General features: G+C 43.3%; 1 protein-coding gene across 4 annotated transcripts in view; it reads right to left on the reverse strand.

Annotated features, from left to right (window-relative positions):
* The window catches only part of TP53BP2 (tumor protein p53 binding protein 2), a 67,100-nt gene extending 50,598 nt beyond the window's left edge, over positions 1-16,502 (reverse strand). For 3 of the 4 annotated variants that reach the window (XM_018060199.1, XM_018060201.1, XM_018060196.1), the window contains exon 1: positions 16,181-16,502. In XM_018060199.1, coding sequence (XP_017915688.1) covers positions 16,181-16,207 — 27 coding nt within the window. In that variant the 5' untranslated portion in view covers positions 16,208-16,502. Of the gene's footprint in view, positions 1-4,791; positions 4,811-16,180 lie in introns of those variants that run through there. The other variant, XM_018060200.1, reaches the window with a different exon arrangement.

A 20,397-nucleotide genomic window follows, 5' to 3' on the forward strand; every position in this document is an offset into this window, starting at 1 on the left:
TTTACAGCTGAACCTGCAGCTGTGAGAACGATAAATTGCTGGGGTATCTGAAAATGCTCAGAGTCTAGCTTGGAAGGAACAAAAGAGATGGCTTTTCTTCCCCTGATACCAGGTCAGCCCTTCCCATTGACAGAGACGTGAACTGCTCACTTCTTCCCAACTTGCACATCAAGAACTTCATATTTTTAAAAAAACAGTAAGCATCAAATCTAATATATACTTAGGAGCAGAGGCTCTCAGGGACAGACCATAGGGCAATACGAAAGGTAAAACACGGAGTGGGAAGGATAAATGTAAATTAAAACAATGAGGCATCACTTACAACTATTAAATTAGTCTGTGATTAAAAGGTAAGATCCAACAGAGATGAGACTGATTCATTCAAAGATATAATGATGGTACTAAAAATTGTTAAAAATCACACTTGGAAAGTAAAGTGTATCATGTTATAAAAAACCATAAATTTATGTATACCCCATGAATTACTCTTACAGAAATAACTGAAATGAAGAAAACCTGTAAATGGCTGAAGATTTTTCACTGTGGTGTTGGAGCTATAAACAGTAAGATAGGAAACTAACATCCAATAAGTTAAGCATGGAAGGGTAGTTGCTGGAAGGACTATGACCCAGGTACCAACTACTGTAAGTACAGTGTTAGAAAATGGTAAGATAAGGCTACAAACTAGTAATATTAAGTTGTAGATTTTAACCATTTAAAACATATGGACAGGACTTCCCTGGTAGTCCAGGGGTTAAGACTCCACTTTCACTGCAGGGGGCGCAGGTTTGATTCCGAGTTAGGGAACTAAAATCCCACCTGCTGCATGGCACAGCCAAAATATAAAAGTTAAACATATAGGCACAGGAACTGTCTTGTACAGAATACGTAAGAGAAATCTGGTATCATGAGATCGGGTATAGACGTCACTTTAAATTTGTTTAAGTATCAACGTTAATATAGTTTTACAATAATGTACAATTTAGAAGTATACATAACACAATACAAACTGTGATAATGTGAAAATATTTCCCTAAAAATAGTAAATAAGATTTGATTCTTAAAGTGATCAATCTGAAGAGAAAGATTCAGGGAAAGATCAAATACCATTACATTAAGTTGCACCAGGCCTCCCCACACGCTCTGCACAGTAATTCATGCCCAAGTCATGTCTGAAGAACGCTTGCCCTTCCAAAAATCCAAAGTCACAGACAATTTTCATTAAAAAAGAAGAGATCAAAGATTTATTTTTAAGAGTTCCATTTTAACAGGACATGTATGCACTGTAACTATAAAGTTATGCTATTAATACAAGGATGACTCATTTCAAAGAGGAATTACCTCAGATTAAAATTTGGAAGACTTTTCCAAAAGGAAATTAAAAAGAAAAAAACTGACCAGGGCATTTACAAGAAATTTACTTTGTGTCAGAGGCTAAACTTATTCCTTTGACTGAAAAACCATGTGAAGTTTCACAGAAAGAAAAATAGAACTAAGAGTTAGGATGTTCCTTCTCATGGAAAGGAATTTAAGCTTTGCAATAAAAGCGTCAGAGTTTTGATTTACAAAATCTCAAATCACTTAGGTTTACCTAAGGGGGGGAAAATATATATATATATTCATATATGAGAAAAAAATTTGTCCTTTAGAGGAAAATGAACAATCTATAAAAACAGTGACATAAATCCTCCCCAATCTTACAATTCACAGGAAACTCACCATAGGGACAACCAGATAATGTTAGTAGTGAGATTAGAGAAAAGTCAAGATGACTTTTGTATTTAATAATTCCCCTATGGAGACAGAAATGAAATGAAGGAATGAAGACCCCAGACTACCTTCTAGAAGAGGATGCTGCTACTAGGCTTCCTATAACCTGGTCAAGAAAAACACCTCTCTTAACAGCAACATACATAGACAGGGACTAAGAAACAGCAACAACAACCAAAGCTTCTTTCAGTCTCTCAAACATACAGAGCCATTCAGCCCAACTCTGGCTTCCAACCCGAGAAAGGGGTCAGAAATGAGATGCAGATCATTCCAATCTTCCAGCATTTTCAGCCTCCTGCTCCTCAGAGACCTCGCTGTCTGCTCCTGTGGTAACTCTGTTCCAGGGGCCACGAACCAAGAACACAGGGCGACTTGCTTGGCTCCCTGACTTGGACTTGCTCCATCCCAAGGGTGGGCTGGGCTGCCTCCTTCTGCAGGGGGTGTGCTGCCCAGCCACCCCAGCCTGGACGACCCTGCTGCCTCTCTCTAGTAGTTCAGTGGGCATCCGACAGAGGTCTCCGTGACATCTCCCTCAGGAGCAGCGGGGACACTAAGTCTTTGAGTCCTTCCCCTCAGAGACACTCTCCAGCCTCCCTGATGATTGGTCCAACCTTGCTACCGCTATGATCACTGCTGACAGAAGCTTATTATGTGCCTTCTCTCCTGCCCAGAGCTTACTCCTGAGGCCATTAAACGGCTTTATAAAACCTTCATCAATTACCATGGGTCACATCTACTAATGTCCCATTAAAGACCAATGATATTTAAACCTACTGCTACACTAAGTATACCACGTATTCACTAAATGTACCGCCTTTTGCTCTTGGAATACTTTAAACATCAGCCAATCAGTTTCTATCAGACCTGTGAGTTTTTTAAAGAGAAATCCAGGACTTCCCTGTCGGTTCAGTGGTTAAGATTCCTCAGTTCTCAACCTCGATGTCCTTCTAGGGATGAATGGATAAAGAAGACGTGGTACATATAACAATGGAATATTACACTCAGCCACAGAAGGAACCACTCTGAGTCAGTTCTAGTGAGGTGGATGAACCTAGAGTCTGTTATACAGAGTGAAGTCGGTCAGAAAAAGAAAACCAAATATTGTATATCAACACATATATATATATGGAATCTAGAAAAACGGTATTGATGAACCTATCCACAGGGAAGGAATGGAGGAGACACAGATGTAGAGAATGGACTCATGGACGCAGGAGGGGAAAGAGAGAGCGGGATGAACAGAGAAAGCCGCGTCAACATATATACACTATCACGTGTAAAACAGATAGCTGGTGAAAAGCTGTTACACAGGGACCCCAGGCTGGTGCTCTGTGATGACCTAGAGGGATGGGAAGCGAGGAGAGGAGGATGGCTCAAGAGGGAGGTGATATATGTGTAATTATAGCTGATGTCTGCTGTCGTATGGCAAAAACCAACACAACATTGTAAAGCAATTTTCCTCCAATTAAAAAATAAATTAAAAGGAAAAAGACTCCATGCTTCCACAGCAGGGGGCACGGATTCCAGCTCTCATCAAGTGAACTAAGATCCTGCATGCTGCGTGGCGTGGCCAAAAAGTTTTTTAAATAAAATTAAATAAAATGTTTAAATAGAAAGGATTCGTTAAAAAGAAAGAAAAACCATAAAATCGTATTCAAAGGACTTCTTTATATCATAAACTATTTCTTTGGTCACTAGACCAAATGAGTAGAATCTAGAAATCAATGACACAAATTTCAATAGTTACAAAAGTTCACCACACACGGTATTTCCTAGCCATTCATTCAGGATCATCTAGAGTACACAATCATTTTCTGAGACAACTACCGCTCTGAGAAAAATGACACAGTAAATATGAAGGGGTTACTTTAACAGCAGAAAAAAAATTCATTACATACTGAAAAATAGCTGGTTTAAGATGTCTGATTACATAACCACTTCATCTACAGAAGCAGAGAGCAGTCACCTCCCCTGAGACATAGAGTCTTCCCTCATTAACGTCAGTCATTCAAAAGGAGCTCCTGGTTTGGTTTCCTCTCAATCCCATCTTCTTGTGGATTTCAACATCTTTCATTCACCCACAGTGAATGGGAAAGCCTGCATTCTTCAGGGCAGAGAGAAGAGACTGATAAATGAGCACAATAAAAGGTGATGTGATAGAGAAAGACGCAGCTGATGGCAGGACGTGGCTAAGCACGTTTGAGGGAGGCGCAGGCTGAAGGAGCCGGCCTCTTGAAACATCCAGGGAAGACATTCCAGGCAGCAATCCTGAGATGGGAACAGGCTTGGTCTGTGCCGTGACCACTAAAAAGGCCAGTGTATCAGGAATATAGGCACATATGAACAAGGACGGACAGGTAAACAGCTGATGTAGGGCCGTGAGGTCAAGTATAAGGGACGCAGGCTGAAGAATAAGGGACATCACTAGAGCAGTTCTCAAAGCATGGTCCCCAGACCAACAGTATCAGCATCGCCTGGGAACTTGCCAGAAACAGAAAGTCTCAGGCCCCCACCTAAACCATGAGGTAGAGCCCAGCAATCCCACTGAAGTTTGAGAACCACTGCATTGGGGCTTATAAGCAGAGATGTAACATGAGACTAAATGTCTGGGTAAATGAACTACAGCATGAGTTCTTTCACCAGTACTTAACAGCAGTGCATACTGACCTGTATAGTGTATATTAACTGTTAAAATGTTAATGGTTAACCCAGTGACAATCAAAACTTCACAGACTTTTAAACCTGTAACTTACCTGTACATCGACTACACTTCAATTTAAAAAAAAATCAGATTCATATACAGCGGTATTTTATCTTTGCATATTTTTAATTTCAAGGAATTTCCAATCAATTATAAGAAATTTCCAATCAATTGTAAGAAATATAAGGACCTAAAACATAGAAGTTATCTGCTCCACAGTCACAGCCTCAAATCACCAAATGAGAAATCTCAAAAAGCTTTCTGGAATAATTTAAAACCATAAAATTGCCTCCAGCCCTGTCCCTCCCACAGACACGCACCTCCAGCCAGAAGGACGCTTTCTCTCTGCTTCTCAGACGACTGTTCACACCACAGCTGTCCGGATCCCGGTCTTATCTGTCTTACCGGTCTATAAATTCCTTTGGTACAGAAGTTCTGGTCCTCAAATGCTTCCTTTCAGTTTTTCTCCTCTCCCGAAAAACACAATCTCAGTATCTGTCTGACACACAGCCAATCTGAATATGTGATTGTTCAACTGAACCGATACTATGGCTCAGAGACTCAAAGTTCCCCGGACGACGGGACTGTGAACAGGAAACAGATGTGAACAGTGTGTTCACGTCATCAGGCATAAGAAGCATTTATACGTGACCTCGTGGTGTAACTTCAAAGTGAGTTTTCTCAGAGCCAGACCACGTCTCAAGGGAAGAAAACAAAGCATTCTGCTTACTTTAGGATAACCTAAGAAATCTTTTCTCTCCTTTTCAACTATGCCAGAAGCCTGATTTAGGCAAGATTTCAAATTCCAAAACATCTATCAAAGTCGCTCACTTGAAGCTACTTTGCTTTCAATGTCTGCCATAAACAAACAACAAAATAAAAGAACTAAATAAATATACTTGACTAGTTAATTCTCCATCCCTACCTCAACCCTTCTGTATAAGCTTCATGTTGCCTGGTATGCTTTCTTCTAAGCTGAGCACTGCTATCTTAGGAGCATGTCTTATTTTACACAAAGGCACCATTATAGACTTCATTCCATCTTTTGCTTTTATTCACTAAGCATTGTATTTTTAAACAACTTTTATTGGAGTATAGTTGATTTCCCATGTTGTATTAGTTTCAGGTGTACAGCAAAGTGACTCTGTTATACATACATACATATCCACTCTTTTTGAGATTCTTTTTTCATACAGGTCATTACAGACTCATGGGAAAAGTTCCCTAGAGCAGAGCTCCCTGTAAGCACCGTGTTTTTAAGATCCATGCGTGATGGCCTGAGTACAACCAATCCACTGCTTCTAGCTCTTTCCCTTTACCTGGCAGTCTGCTGCAGAAGAGGTCCTCTATGTTCAAAGATTTCACCTCTGTGAAACTTCTCCCAACAATGGACATATATTCAAATGGGCAAGCACTGCCCTCCCCAAGGAAAATTAAAAAGAAGAACATTCATTCACCCGAACAACACTTATTAAATGCCACTGTGTGTCAAACACTGTGCTCAGTGTTAGAAACACAAAGCCTAGAGGATGGGCCACACCCTCAAGCCGCACAAAGTGCCACAGGGCCCCGCAAACATGTGACCCAACAGGAGAACTTCCTGGTGGAGGTTCAGGTGACGTCCAGTGAGAACAGGAAAAAAAAACACCCCTCTCAAGGAATACTACTGAACCCAAAAGGGTAGGATGAGTCAGACAAGCAGGAAGAGGGCTGACCAGGCAGAAAAATGGCGCGTGTGAAGGCACAGCAGTGCGAGGAAACCCGGCATGCTGTCATCATGCAGCCCTGGAACTGCTGAAACAGGAAGGTGGGAGGTCAGACAGAAGGAACAGGTCACCCCTTAACCCCTGAGTCACAGCTGTGCTGCAGAAACTCGGGACATACACGACTCATTTCACACTGACAATCACGGCCCGGTCAGACGGCACAGAGCAGGTGATGGACGTCAATATACAAGCACGTGCAACTCACTGCCAGATCATCAGGCCCCACCAAGAGGCCTAACGCAGCGTCCCTTGGGACCATGAAGGAGGCGGTGAGCAGATCTTCCCCGACTGCTCTGCAATCCTGAAGGCAGGCTGGCTCAGCCAGGGCGAAGAGGGCTGCCCTTCTGACAGGCACGAAGCACACACACCGCTTACTTTCCCTCCGCGGCGGGTGCTGGGTGTGAAGTGCTGACTTGCTTCATGTTTTGAGTCTTTCAATCACCTCCCTTCCCCACTGAGAGGCCAAATATTCTACAAGTGTATCTGGACACAAAAAAGGCTGAAATCCACTGGGCCAGATGATAAGGAAACTTCGGATCTAGCTAAGGAGATTATGGGAGAAGGCAGTGGCACCCCACTCCAGTACTCTTGCCTGGAAAATCCCATGGACGGAGGAGTCTGGTAGGCTGCCGTCCATGGGGTCACTAAGAGTCAGACACGACTGAGTGACTTCACTTTCACTTTTCACTTTCATGCATTGGAGAAGGAAATGGCAACCCACTCCAGTGTTCTTGCCTGGAGGATCCCAGGGATGGGGGAGCCTGGTGGGCTGCCGACTATGGGGTCGCACAGAGTCGGACATGACTGAAGTGACTTAGCAAGGAGATTATGTTGGTATGCTATAGGTAATATAAGTCAGTCTTGAAGAATTCTGGACAGGGGAAGCGATAGATGCTATCTCAGATCACTGTGGAAGCAGTGCGGAGATGGACTGACGGGGTGAAGGACAGTAAAGGTAAGAAGATAAATAAGGAGAGGATCACCCCTTCCAGGCAGGAAAGGGGTGACACAGAAGAAGAGTACCAGGGGCTAGAGGAGGATATAGCGATGACACTGTCATGGGAAAAAATGGAAGAACGGATGGAATGCAGGATAACATCCAGGTCTCTTAGCGACCAAAAGCAGCGATCAAAACCTACCAGAGAAAGGATCCTATTTAACTTTAAAATAAAATTAGTATCCAAAATAGTCCCCTTTTCCAGATCAACAAATTATAAGAAAAATAATAATAATAATAATAATAATAATAATAACCTGTGCTGTGCTTAGTCGTTCAGTCGTGTCTGACTCTTTGTGACTCCATGGACTGTAATCCACCAGACTCCTCTGTCCATGGGGATTCTCCAGGCAAGAATACTAGAGTGGGTTGCCATGCCCTCTTCCAGGGGATCTTCCCAACCCAGGAATCGAACCCAGGTCTCCCTATTGCACGCAGATTCTTAACCATCAGAGCCACCAGGGAAGCCCAGTAATAACCTACATGTCACAAATTATCAATAGCTAGCAGTTAGCAACTAGATATTGCTGTAGTTCAGAAAAACACTGGCAGGAAGAGACTCTTTCTAGAATTTAAGTCAGCTCTGATTTCAATTTTCTAGGTCATTGGCTGTTCTGTATCTCTGTCAATAAAATGAAGATTACCACTGATTTTTTTTTTTTTTTTAAGGTGAAGAAACTTGTAGGTGAAAGCACTTGAAGCTTCCAAGTAGAAGATCACGGGGTGGAAGGCACAGTTGTTGTAAAATACTTGTAGGGTTAAGGCATCCGCAAGGAACTGATGTGCACGCACGGCGACAGGCTTTCTCTAAAGCTCTGGATGTTACAAGTCTGGTTTCTCTTGAGTCTCACAGGAGGAGCTTGTGACGTGGAGTAACCCTACCCATCCCTGTCCTGATCTTATGCCCAAGCCTGGGGTAAGATCAACCCTTCTCTCATCCCTGGGGCTTCTGAACGCCTAGAGCAAGTCACACACTGCATGGACTGAGTTCACCGCGAGTGCACACTAGCTGCTGGCCCTCACGGTATATGATAAAGCTTTTATCCATCTTTGGTGGTCTTCCGTTGTCTTCCTACCACGAGGGCTGTCAGGCTCCCCCCGCCTTTCCCAGTTCTTTGGCTGTGGCACCTCGACAATCTGTTCTCACACAGCAATGGAGGCCTCTTTCTAATCTCTCCATTTACGTCACTTTTACTCCTTAGAACTTTTCCAGGGGCTGTCACATCCCTTCCCCTGCCAACTAAACTCTTCGCCCTGGCCCAGGAAAGCCTACACGCTGCACTTCTCTACCTCCGCTCCGATCACTAGCTCCCAACCACTAAGCTCCGGCCTCACAGTCCCCCTTGCTTCCTCCAGGCCTTTGCACCAGCCCCTGGGAATTCTGCCTACTTGACATATTGTTGTTGTTCAGTCACTAAGTCATGCCCGACTCTGCAACCCCATGGACTGCAGCACGCCAGGCTTCCCTATCACTGTCTCTCGGGGTTTGCTCAAAATCATGTCCGTTGAGTCAATGATACCATCCACCCATCTCAGCCGCTGTCATCCCCTTCTCCTCCTGCCCTCAATCTTTCCCAGCATCAGGGTCTTTTCCAACAAGTCAGTTCACATCAAGTGGCCAAAATATTGGAACTTCAGCTTCAGCATCAGTCCTTCCAATGAATACTCAGCATTCATTTCCTTTAGGATTGACTCGTTTGATCTCCCTGCAGTTCAAGGGACTCTCAAGAGTCCTCTCCAGTACTACAGTTCAAAAGCATCAATTCTTTGGCACTCAGCCTTCATTATGGTCCAACTCTCACATCCATACATAACTACTGGAAAAATCATAGCTTTGACTATACGGATCTTTGTCAGCAAAGTAATGTCTCTGCTTTTTAATATGATGTCTAGGTTTGTCATAGCTTTTTGCTCCTCCCACAAATCTGCACAGGTCTCAGCCAAGATGTCACTTCCCTGACCACCAATCTACAGCAGCCATCCTAGTCGCATGCTGTTTAAATCCTACATAACTCTCCTTTTGTTTGGTTTCTACTTTCCATATCCTCCCCACTCCAAGCCTCCCACTAAGCTTCAGGAAAGGTATGCTCCTTGAAAACTGTCATCTTCTTTCCTGTATCCATGGCACTTAGAACAGGGCCTGGAATATAGTGGATGCTCATTACACACTCATTGAACAGATGTTTGTCCCTAAAAGGCCATCCAAAAACAATCTGCAAGTTAATGAGGAAGAAGGAAGATCACTGATTTAATATGATTTCATTCCATACCAGTCTCCAGTGTATTTCCAATAAATTCATCTGATTAAATGGAATCACTCTTCCTCACTATACACACTACCCTGGGGCAGCAAGGGGAGATGCTGTCACTTCGCCCTCATCTGGAGATTCTGCCAGCAGTGGGCATTCCTCTAAGTCACAGATTCACCTCTCAAGACCCTGGAAATGACTGCACAACAAGGACGGCAGCCTCACAGCAGACTCTCTAGTTCCCTGCCCTCCGTGCCTCTTAACCACCCATTCCACTCTCCTTACCCTCCTACCTCACAACTTTCACACCCTGTTGAAACATACCACCAAAAGCCAGATTATCCAATACCCCTCACACAAAAGGCATGTGTTTTAAAGAAAGCAGAAAAAAAAACGGAATCATTACACCCCTTCTCTTTCCCAGATGATGTGAAAGAGCTGAGATCTCTATAGAAGCATTAAAGGTAGAAAAAAAAATAACAGTCACTGAGCCATTTCCTTTGCACAGGGTGAGGTCAGCTCCACATCAGTCGAAACTTGATAAGAGAACCATTTACAAAATTTCTCACCCAGTCTGGATTTACATATGGCAAGATAACTCTGTTTCCCTCGAAGTCAAAAATAATTAGAGTTATGCTCTGTAAAGCAGTATTTGAAGTTGTCATTAGCCAAAAAAATACGACTACTGTCTTGATAAGCATATAGAAACATTCTAGAACATTTCGTCACAAGTGGACCTGGTTCGCATCTCATTTCTGCCAAGTGACCCAGGGTAAATTACTAAAACCCTCTGGGCTTCAGATTCTTTATCTGTTACATGAGAAGGGGGAAGCCTTGCTTCACAGGGTCAAAAAGGGATTATCTGAGATGAGCAGCCCAACAGAGGGGCAGGTGTTGGGCACACAAGGGGTTCCAGCAGAAGCTCCCTCTCCACCCTGGGTGGAAAATAAAAGCATGGGACTTTCAACCATACTGGCTGACAGAGAAATTATTCTTTCCACTATGGAAGATTAGTACACTGTCTGGACCATTTCTTATTATTACCACTAGTAGTTTAAAGTAATATTTTACAATAGTTTACTCCTTATGATTTTCTATTACTTTTCTAAACTTGTGTCTTAAGGATTTCTGGTTGAAATGTTTGAAATTTCAATAAATAGTACCAAGTCATAAATCTGTTCCTAGAACAACCACTGAAGTATGCACTTCAAAAGAGAAAATGCAGTATTTACTGGTCCCGTGAAGATTTCCAATGAAAATCTGGTTCCAGTAACCGAATGAATCATTTGTGTTTGGATAGATTTTAAGCAGAAAAAAGCTAAAAATGGCCACAGTCACAGAGTCTGTGAAGCTACTTTTCCTACCCAGGCTCTAACTATGTCGAGAATTTGCATTTCTTCGATAAGAGAGTTTTCCTCTGATAAGAGAGCATGCAGAATCACTGCGTCCTAATGTTCAGTGCTCCTGAAGGCTCTCCTAATGACTAAGACTTCTCAGCTCTCCCCAACAAGATGAAGTTTTACTGTTACACCTACCACTCCAGCCTAAGTATACCTCTCACAAGGTCGGTCATCTGTTTTTGCTTTTCTCAATGACATCTGATTAAAAGAAAATGTTCTGTTCAGTACCATGAAAAAAAAGAGAAATATTTAAATAATGTTTGACTTGAAAAAGTGGCATGAGCTGAAAAGAACTCTCTGGATTCCTGAATTCTTCTATCTCACTCTTCATGTTCTTTGCAGTACTTGTAATAGAAAAGGCTGGTGAGGGGTTTACAGAGCTGTTGTTGTTTAATCGCTCAGTCGTGTCTAACTCTGCAACCCCATGGACTGCAGCATGCCAGGCTTCCCTGTCCTTCACTATCTCTCGGAGTGCACTCAAACTCATGTCCATTGAGTTGATGATGCCATCCAACCAACTCATCCTCTGTTGTCCCCTTCTCCTGCCCTCAATCTTCCCCAGCATCAGGGTCTTTTCCAATGAGTCGGCTCTTCACATCAGGTGGCCAAAGTATTGGAGCTTCACCGTCAGTCCTTCCAATAAATATTCAGGTTGATTCAGAGGTTTATGGTACATGATGGAAATCATACCAGTGTGTATTGGTACACTGTTACCCTATCTGAACTATAAAGAGGCTGGACCTCACATGAGCTGCAAGAATGGCTCAGTGTTAAGTTCACTTTAGAAAGACTTTTTAAGAAGTCTCACACACTATGGTAGATTACCAAGAGATAAAGGTCCACAGTGTTCCTTAAAAGCTCCAGAAAAGAGAGATTTTGTTTTCTTGTTTTTACCATCTGCTGCTGGGGGGCAGGGAACATAAAGAGGGAGAGAAAACAGTTCTTTCTAGAAGCAGTGTATGAATAAACGGCCCTCTGTGTCCCCCTCAGATAATCCTGTTAATTTTTAAAATATAAGCAGGTGTATGATTGTGCTACAGTTCTTTATAAAGTCTAAATCCAGTTTCTCTGAAACAGGTAAAAATACAGAAATTGTTAAATACTTTTTGGCTTTTAATTAGTGTAGCGTAAGTCACAAGAAACAAACTTCACTACAGCACAGGAAATGTGAGATACTTTGCACATTTTCTTTTAAATAGATGATCTGTTTAACAGCCTTTGAGAATTATAGTTCTATAGAGAACCTACCTTAAACTTTATTCTGCAATAAAACCTAAGCTAATGGACTACGTTACTTCTCAACAACAAACAGGAATTCTTTCAGAACATGGTATAATCATAATAATACAATGTTCCAATGCTATAACTTGAAAGGTTTGTCATTTCAAAACACAATTTCAGTTTCGGAAAGTATATGCAAATAAAACCAATATATAATACAAATAATACTTTAAAACATGAAAATAATACACGTATTTCAGCAGAAGTTAAGCTCTGAGGCTGGGGAGCTAAGCTGCCTTTAGAAATACATAACTCCAACTGACCAAGAATCAGACTTCTAAAGGAGCTACTGCAATATCCCATTTTTTTTGGTCCCAGACTTCCAAAATTGTAAGTTCTAATAATCAGACGATATTTCACAGCATAATGAAATAGCTAGGCGTAACTATGATACCTCTGTAGCATCGAAAGATAAAATGCCATAAACCTAAAAATAAATCATGATTAGTTCAACTGAGCTCTTTAAAATATGCTATTATTTTCTCCAAAATATTATCCACATTAGGGTTTTGTGGTGAAATTCATTTAAACAGAACACTAAATTAAATAATCAGAAAACCCATTCTCCAAGTCATTAGGGATAAACGACCCATTACAATTTCATCTAAAGTATTAATGTAAATGTGAAGCTGCAAATATGGGATTCAAATGTAAAATGCTCCTTTGTGCCCCTTCATCAAACTGACTGCCCTGTCGATACAGTCAGTGGCCACCAGGCATATGTGGCTATTCAGAAGTAATTAAAATTAAATATTTTAAAAAATTCTATTCCTTGGTCTCATTAGTCCCATTTTAAGTGCAGTAGCTGCGGGTGGCTGGTGGCTACCACACTGGACAGCACAGATACAGTTCATTTTCTATCACAGCTGAATAGAAATGCCACATATATGACTTCAACCACTGAGACAGGCAAATTCAAGTCCTCTGGCCTTCCACATGCACTGTGGAACACTGTGCGTGGTTCTGCAAGCAGGTTTTTTATATTTACCTTTCAGCAGCAGGTACAAACAAATTTTTATCAAACTGTAGCTAAAAAGAACAGGGAATGCTTTTAGAGTTAGCTAAGCTCTTTCATAAAAATATTCTTGTTTGAATGCAACGCTTCAGAAAATGAAAAGTAATAAAAAAAAGATATATGAACTAATGTTAATCAGCTGAGAAATGTTGCTTTTAATGATGATTTCCCTTTAGGTGATAAATACAACATGAGAATGGCTCATTAAACAGCCAGACTGTCAAGCTATAAATGACGTTTCTTTAATGAAGAAAAAGATACAGTGTCAAGTATGAAGGGGTAATCAGTTTCTCCTCACCAAGTTGTGGAAATATCACAGAACCAGACATACCAACTATAGCAGGTATCTCAAAATGAGTGTAATTATTACACCCTTTTCTGCAGTACCCTATCATTATCTCTACTGTGATTATCAGCACTTGCCTACTTATTTTTAGTTAGCCTACTAAAATGCATCATCCTCTTCTGGTTTGGGATCCAATTATCACTTCATGTCCCACATGAAAGAAATTTACTTGATTCTCTACCATTTGGTGAGAAAACACATGAACACAATTTATTTGCACAACTTTAATATAATGCAGTCTAAATAGCAAGTTGTTATCTCCAGCATTCCTGTAAAAGCAATTTTAAAAATGTATTCTTAATGTCACAGAACTGTACATTAAAAATGGTTAAAACTGTCATTTTTATGTTATGTACATTTCACCCCAACAAGAAAGCATATCAAGGTAATTGTCTCCATTCTGAGACTATCCATTTTTCCTTATTAAGCAAAGTGCTTTTTTTGATAAATTGGTTAGAGTTTTTCAAAGTAATAAATTTAAAACCTCACTTGACGATGGAATAAAAATTTATATTAAAAGCTAAAGAGAAGAGATATATTTAAGAAAAGCCTTATTTTCAAATATCCCAAATATTACAGGATAAAGATATAACATGAGGTTAATAAATGAAATTTTGTTTCATATTTTCTATGTGTCCCAAGTATAAGAATCTCTAGTTTAACCTAACCAATATTGCAAATTCAGGAGAAGTTCTTACCTAGCAACTATCCCAAGAGAGGCAAGGAGGCACTGTTTCATAAACAATAACTCTAAGCCTCTCAAACATCCTAAAGCTAGGTACTACTACTGAAATCCCCGTTTTACAGATGGTGAAACAAAACACTAAAAAGAAAAGAGGCTATGGTCACAAGTAGGAGCTGAGCAAATACTGCACATGCCACCACATCATGAGTCCTGTTACATTCTACTGACAGGGTTTCTTTGGTGGCCCAATGGTTAAGAATCTGCCTGCCATTCAGGGGCCATGGGTTCAATCCCTGGTCCAGGAAGATCCCACATGCCAAGGAGCAGCAAAGTCCGTGTGCCACAGCTACTGAGGCAGCACTCCAGGGGCTGTGCTCCACAACAAGAGAAGTCACTGCAATGAGAAGCCTGTGCACCACAACGAAGAGTGGCCCTCGCTCTCGGCAACTAGACAAAGTCCTCCTGCAGCAAGGAAGACCCGGCACAGTCTAGGACAAATAAATCTTTTTTAAAAAAGATTCTACTGACATTAGGAAAGGCAATAGCCTAAAGAGCTATATAACTTTCTATATATTGTGATGATCTGGTATGCAAGAAGGAAAACTTTCATAAGCATTAATAAAGGCCAAAGAATACCTTAAACATACAACTGATCTTTAAGAAAATCATACCGCCAACAACACTGGTCTTGCTCCTATTTTCAGGGAAAAAAATCACAAACTGCAAAAGCTATTTTTAGGCAAGGAAATGTAAATACAAGCGATAAAACATTTTAATGACAAAATCCCTCACCCTTCTCCATGTTTTAAATATTGGTCATTCACATCACAAACCTAACTTCATAACCAGGTATCAAACTAAAAAAGGACACATAATGCTATTAACACTTTCAAATTCTCTGAATCCTGGCAGGACAAAATATCCCAAACCATCTAAACTGAATTATCAAAACCAATAAATCAAACGTGTCCAGTATGTGAAAGTTTAAGAAACCCTCCCACAACACAAGCTAAGGGGCCAGAAGATAGTATATTCTGCATCTGTGACTGCATATACACAAAATTTGTCCTCACTCATTCCACAGACTCTATAAAAGTAAAAGAAAAGTCATTTCTTTGTTTCCACAAATGAAGCCATAATAAAACATCGCTGGACTGCAAGATAATCAACCCTGCTTCAGTGGCAGAAATGTAAAGTACAATTTCCTCGAGGAAACACGCTACTGAAATCTGCATAAGCCACTGCAACCCTCCAGCTTCTGCGACCGTTGAAGAAAAAGGGCATTTCAAATGTCTCAAACCTGTTTTTCACCTGTGTGGCCTGGTGGACACGTCGAAAGCCTACGGAGTCTATAAAGAACTCACTAACCTTCTCCGAGGGCTCGCTAAACAAGCTGTGGAAACGGTGGGAGCCAGGCAAATGCGTTTTTACTGCTATCAAAAACTTTGAGGCTGCATTTATTAAAATCAGTTCCCAGATAAAAAGAGTGAGTTGGCCATCACCGATATCAAGATCGAAATTCAACTAAAAACAAAGGTACGCTTTTCGGTATGTGTATTTCACGCCAACTTGAACTTGTTTTTTGTTTTTTTTTTTTAAGACAAAGCAAATAAGATTCCCGGTTCCCTTGTTCTTGACCTTCACGAACTGCAAAAAAAGTCAGGACCCAGCCAGAGAGAAAAAGAAAAGTTTAGAGTGGCTGCCGCACAGCCTCGGGAGCAGTTGCTGGGACCCCTACCCTCGGTGAGGGTCTCCCCGATCCTGCACGCGGGAGCGTGGGGTGGGGAGTCTGGAGGATGGAGCCGCTCGCGGGAGGTGAGCTATGCACGGACCACCCGCGACGCGGACTCAGTCCCCCCCGCCGCCGCCATCCCCAGGCTCTGCTCAGGACCCGCACGAAGACGCGCACCAGACCCCTGCCCGCGACCCCGCACACTTCCGGTCCCGGCCCCTACCGCCCGTCCGCTTACCGGCATCATTTTGGACCCGAACCGCATCGAAGCTGGTGGCGAGATGACGGCCGGGAGCCAGGCGGAGGCACCCCGGAGTGTGGGGGTCGCACGGTGCGGGGGAGGGGAGCGCAGAGGGAGGCCGCCCGAAGGCGGAGGACCTGTTGCAAAGAGGTGGCGGGTGGCGGGGCGGCGTGCGGGTCCCCAGAGCTCTCAGTGCGGGCTGGGGCGCCAGCGAGCCCCGAGCCCACCTCCGGCCGGGCCCCCCCGTACGTGGCTTTGTCTGCTCGGCGTTAGCCACGGCCCGGGCTCCCTCCTCGGCTCCGAAACCAACTAATCCCCGGGCCTGGCCCCCGCCGAGCCCGCGCCGGCTCCGCCCCCCGCGCGGGGCCCCGCCCGCGGCGCGCGAGGCGGAGTGGGGGAGGGGAGGCCGCGCGCGCCTGCGCGGGCCCGCGGCGGGAGGGAGGCCAGGGGGCGGGCGCGCGCCCAGGGCGGCGGGGCCGCGCCGCCTTTATTTGCCTTCGGGATGACAAGTTGCCGGGGGCGCGCGCGGCGGAGCCACCGGAGCGCGCGCGCGCCCGCAGGAGGAGCCGGGGATTGTAAGGCCGCCTCTGAAAGGCAAAATAACGAAAGCGCCGGACGACCCCCCGGGTTGCTGCGGCCGTCACTTTCCCGCAGTTTCGAACTGGGCCGGGGTGGGGGAAAAGCGGGGGGAGTGGGGGCTGAGTCCTGGGCGGAAACTCGGCACCTGGACGATTCCTCCCCGCGGCACCGCCGCCGGCCTCGGCCGGAGCCAGGCGACGGTAGCTCCTGGGAGGACCCAGCCGCGGGGCTGGAGCGGCTGATGTCCCTGGAGGCTCAGGCGACGGCCCGGTCCCAGCAAAGTGGAGATCGGCGGGGCCGTCTCAACCCGCACCGCATTCCGAGAGTTCCTGGTGGAGGAGTCCTCGGGCTGTCGCCTTCCCTCTCTTCTACATCGCCCAAACTCTAGTTTAGAACTCTATGCGACTTTCTGTAACTAAAAACAAACAACAAAACCCCGAACACTTAAAAATAACTAAAATGATAAATTTTGTTTGTTTTACCACGATAAAAATAAGTAACTAAAACCAAAAAAAGTTTGAAGCAGCTTTCTGAGGAGCTTCTTTTTCTGCTATTCTAAAAAGTCCTGGATTTCCTCTCTGAAAGGTGCTTGTTACACCCTCAGGACAGTCTCGGAAATGGCCACACACTCTGCTCCCTTTGCAGGGAGCTAGGTGAAGGCCTGGGAGAATTGCAGTGGCTCATTTTGAAAGAGCAGCAGAGCTGGTTTAGGCACCTTCTTCCACCTTCCAAGGACACAGATTCCTGGAACCCTAACTACAGGAAACTGTAGTTCTGTCCTTGTGAGTGAGATTAAGTGGAATAAAGCACCTGGATTCACCTAGCCTCAAACATGGACAGATCTTTCTTAGTCCAATATTGTTGGTCAGTCGCTCAGTCCTGTCCAACTCTGTGGGACGCCATGGGTTGCAGCACGCCATGGGTTGCAGCACGCCAGGATTCCCTGTCCATCGCCAGCTCCCAGAGCTTGCTCAAACTCATATCCATTGAGTCGATGCCATCCAAACATCTCATCTTCTATTGCCCCCTTCTCCTCCTGCCCTCAATCTTTCCCAGTATCATGGCCTTTTCCAATAAGTCGACTTTTCACATCAGGCCAAAATATTGGAGCTTCAGCTTCAGCATCAGTCCTTCCAATGAATACTCAGGGTTTATTTCCTTCAGGATTGATTGGTTTGATGTCCAAGGGACTCTCAAGAGTCTTATAGTCCAATATATCCCTAACCAGAATCTCCATCATCAAACTCTTAGCCTTCTTATTCCAGCTACATATCTGGAAATACTAATATATTAAGCTATGGCTAATTCAATTAGAATCAAAAATTCTCCAAAACTCTAGTTTAAAGCCTAGTTATTTTAAGAGGATTGTCCTAAGTTGTAAAGGAAATTCATCCTTTCATTCGGTAAATATTTGTCTAATATTTACTACATGCTGAGTATTGGGATAGGTTAATGAAGACAACAAAATTAGGTGGACAGTAAAATCGGTAGCTGAGTATATTAATAATTAATACTTACATAAATTACCAATTATCTCAGCCAGTCCAAAAAAAAATGACCAAATATAGTTATAAGACGAAAATTAAGGGCCTAAGGGGATGAGGCATGCAGGTGACATTTTAAATCAAGTGGTCGAGGTAGACCTCACTGAAAAGATGATGTGTGAGCACAGCCTTCATGAAGGCTTCCAAGCAGAGGGAACAGCCAGCGCTAAGGCCTTGAGGTGGGAGCCTACTTGGTGTTTCCAGGACCCTCAAGGAAGCCTGGATGGCTAGAACGGACTGGATAAGGTGGAGTGAAGCAGAAGATGAGGTAGAGTGAAATAAGGAGCCAGATCATGTACAGCCTTATGGGCCATTATAAGAACTTTGGCTCTTACTCTGAGTGAAGTGGTAAGTCATAGGAAAAAATTAACCAATGGCTACCATGATCTGACTTCTGTTTTAATGGAATCACACTAGCTGCTGTGGTAAACAGACGGTAAACAGACGGAAAGTGTAGCAGAGAACCTGTAGGAAGGCCTTGCAATAATCCAAGAAAAAGATGAAAGTGGCTTGGGCAGTAATGGTGAACATGGTGAAAAGTAGTCAGATGTGAGATGTATTTTGAAGGCCAAACTCATAGAATTTTGTGACAAGATAGATATGGAATAGGAGAGTAAAAAGTCAAAGAGAAGTCCAAGGCTTTTGTCCTAAAGAATGGAAATTGCTACCCGCTAAGACCGAGAAAAACCCTGAGTGAAGCATGTTGTAGGAAGAGGCGATCATTAAATTTGAGAATCTTAATTTTAAAAAGCCCTAATCTTGAATTTTAGCACATTTATGGGAACCAAGACTGCCTTTTGGCAACCTGCAGGGACTATATAACCCAAAAAACCTATCTCGTATTCCACTGACTTTCATTATTTTCTTGCATGCAAAGAAATATCAGAAACAACTACAAATAAAGTCTCAGAAACAACCATGACCTAGGTCATCCAGAGAAAGAATTCTGGGTATCAATCACTAAACCTCCCACAGTCAACAATGAGAAAACATCTCTCCTTCATATCCAAAAAATACTGTGTGTTACTGGTCACACACAATAGTAAATTATATTTAGAGGGAGCATTGGCAGCCCTGAGTTATTAATCAAGTAATAACCGAAGGAGAAGAAAGGAGAGAAGAATTGGGATACAACGGCCCGGGTCTATTTCTTTACTGCCTTTTTTTCACAAACGGGCTGTTTTGCTGCTTGTTTGTCCCAAGAACAAGAAAGAAAAGGGGATAGCACCTTGGCAGTGTGTTCCGAAACCTACTTCCAGCCAATTGAGAATTCCCCGCTGCCAAAGAGCAGGTATGTTTCTGGTTGAGGGTTTTGTTTTCTTTCTCTCTCTCTCTCTTTTTTTTTTTTTTAGCACAGAAGCATGAAACCAAAGAAACCTGTCTGTGCTTTGGTTTCATTCGTTCAAATTCTGTGCCATCATACTGAACTCTCAGATAAGCTGTTTTCTTCCTTCCATCTCTTTCTTCATGCCCACTCTCACCTGCTTATTCGTGGAGAACCTATCGTTCTCCCAACTCGATAATTCTGCATTCAACTCTGAGAAAGATAAATCAAATCAGCGCTCGCTGGGTGGGGAGCCGCTGTCTTCTCTTCGGATCTCACCTCACCCCCAGGCACAGTACGATTACCTGTTTGGCTCGAGTTCAGATATTTTGTTCCCAACTTCCTCCCCATGTTACTTTCTTTCCGGTTTCCCACAGCGTCCCAAACCTTGCATCCCTCCCCCTCACCCTCAGGAGATGAACTCCCATCTTCCTTACCCAACGATATAGAGGCTGTTGGGGCTTGCACTACACTCCTGCGATATCATTTTCTCCACCTCCAACCTATGTGGCCTTCTCTGTGTTCTTCCTCTCTTTCCCTCTCCTACTGTGGAGTCTTTTCTTTAAAAAAAAAAAAAGAAAATTATTCTGCTTGTCTGCACTGGATCTAAATTGCAGCACTCAGGACGCTCAATCTTCTTTGCAGGATCTTAAGTGGCAGAAGGCAAAGAAACTCTTAGCTGTGGCATATGGAATCTAGTCCCCTGCTGCTGCTGCTAAGTCGCTTCAGTCGTGTCCGACTCTGTGCGACCCCACAGAGTGTGCAAT

The sequence above is a fragment of the Capra hircus genome, chromosome 16, assembly GCF_001704415.2.
Source record: "Capra hircus breed San Clemente chromosome 16, ASM170441v1, whole genome shotgun sequence".
In the NCBI taxonomy this organism is placed as follows: domain Eukaryota; kingdom Metazoa; phylum Chordata; class Mammalia; order Artiodactyla; family Bovidae; genus Capra; species Capra hircus.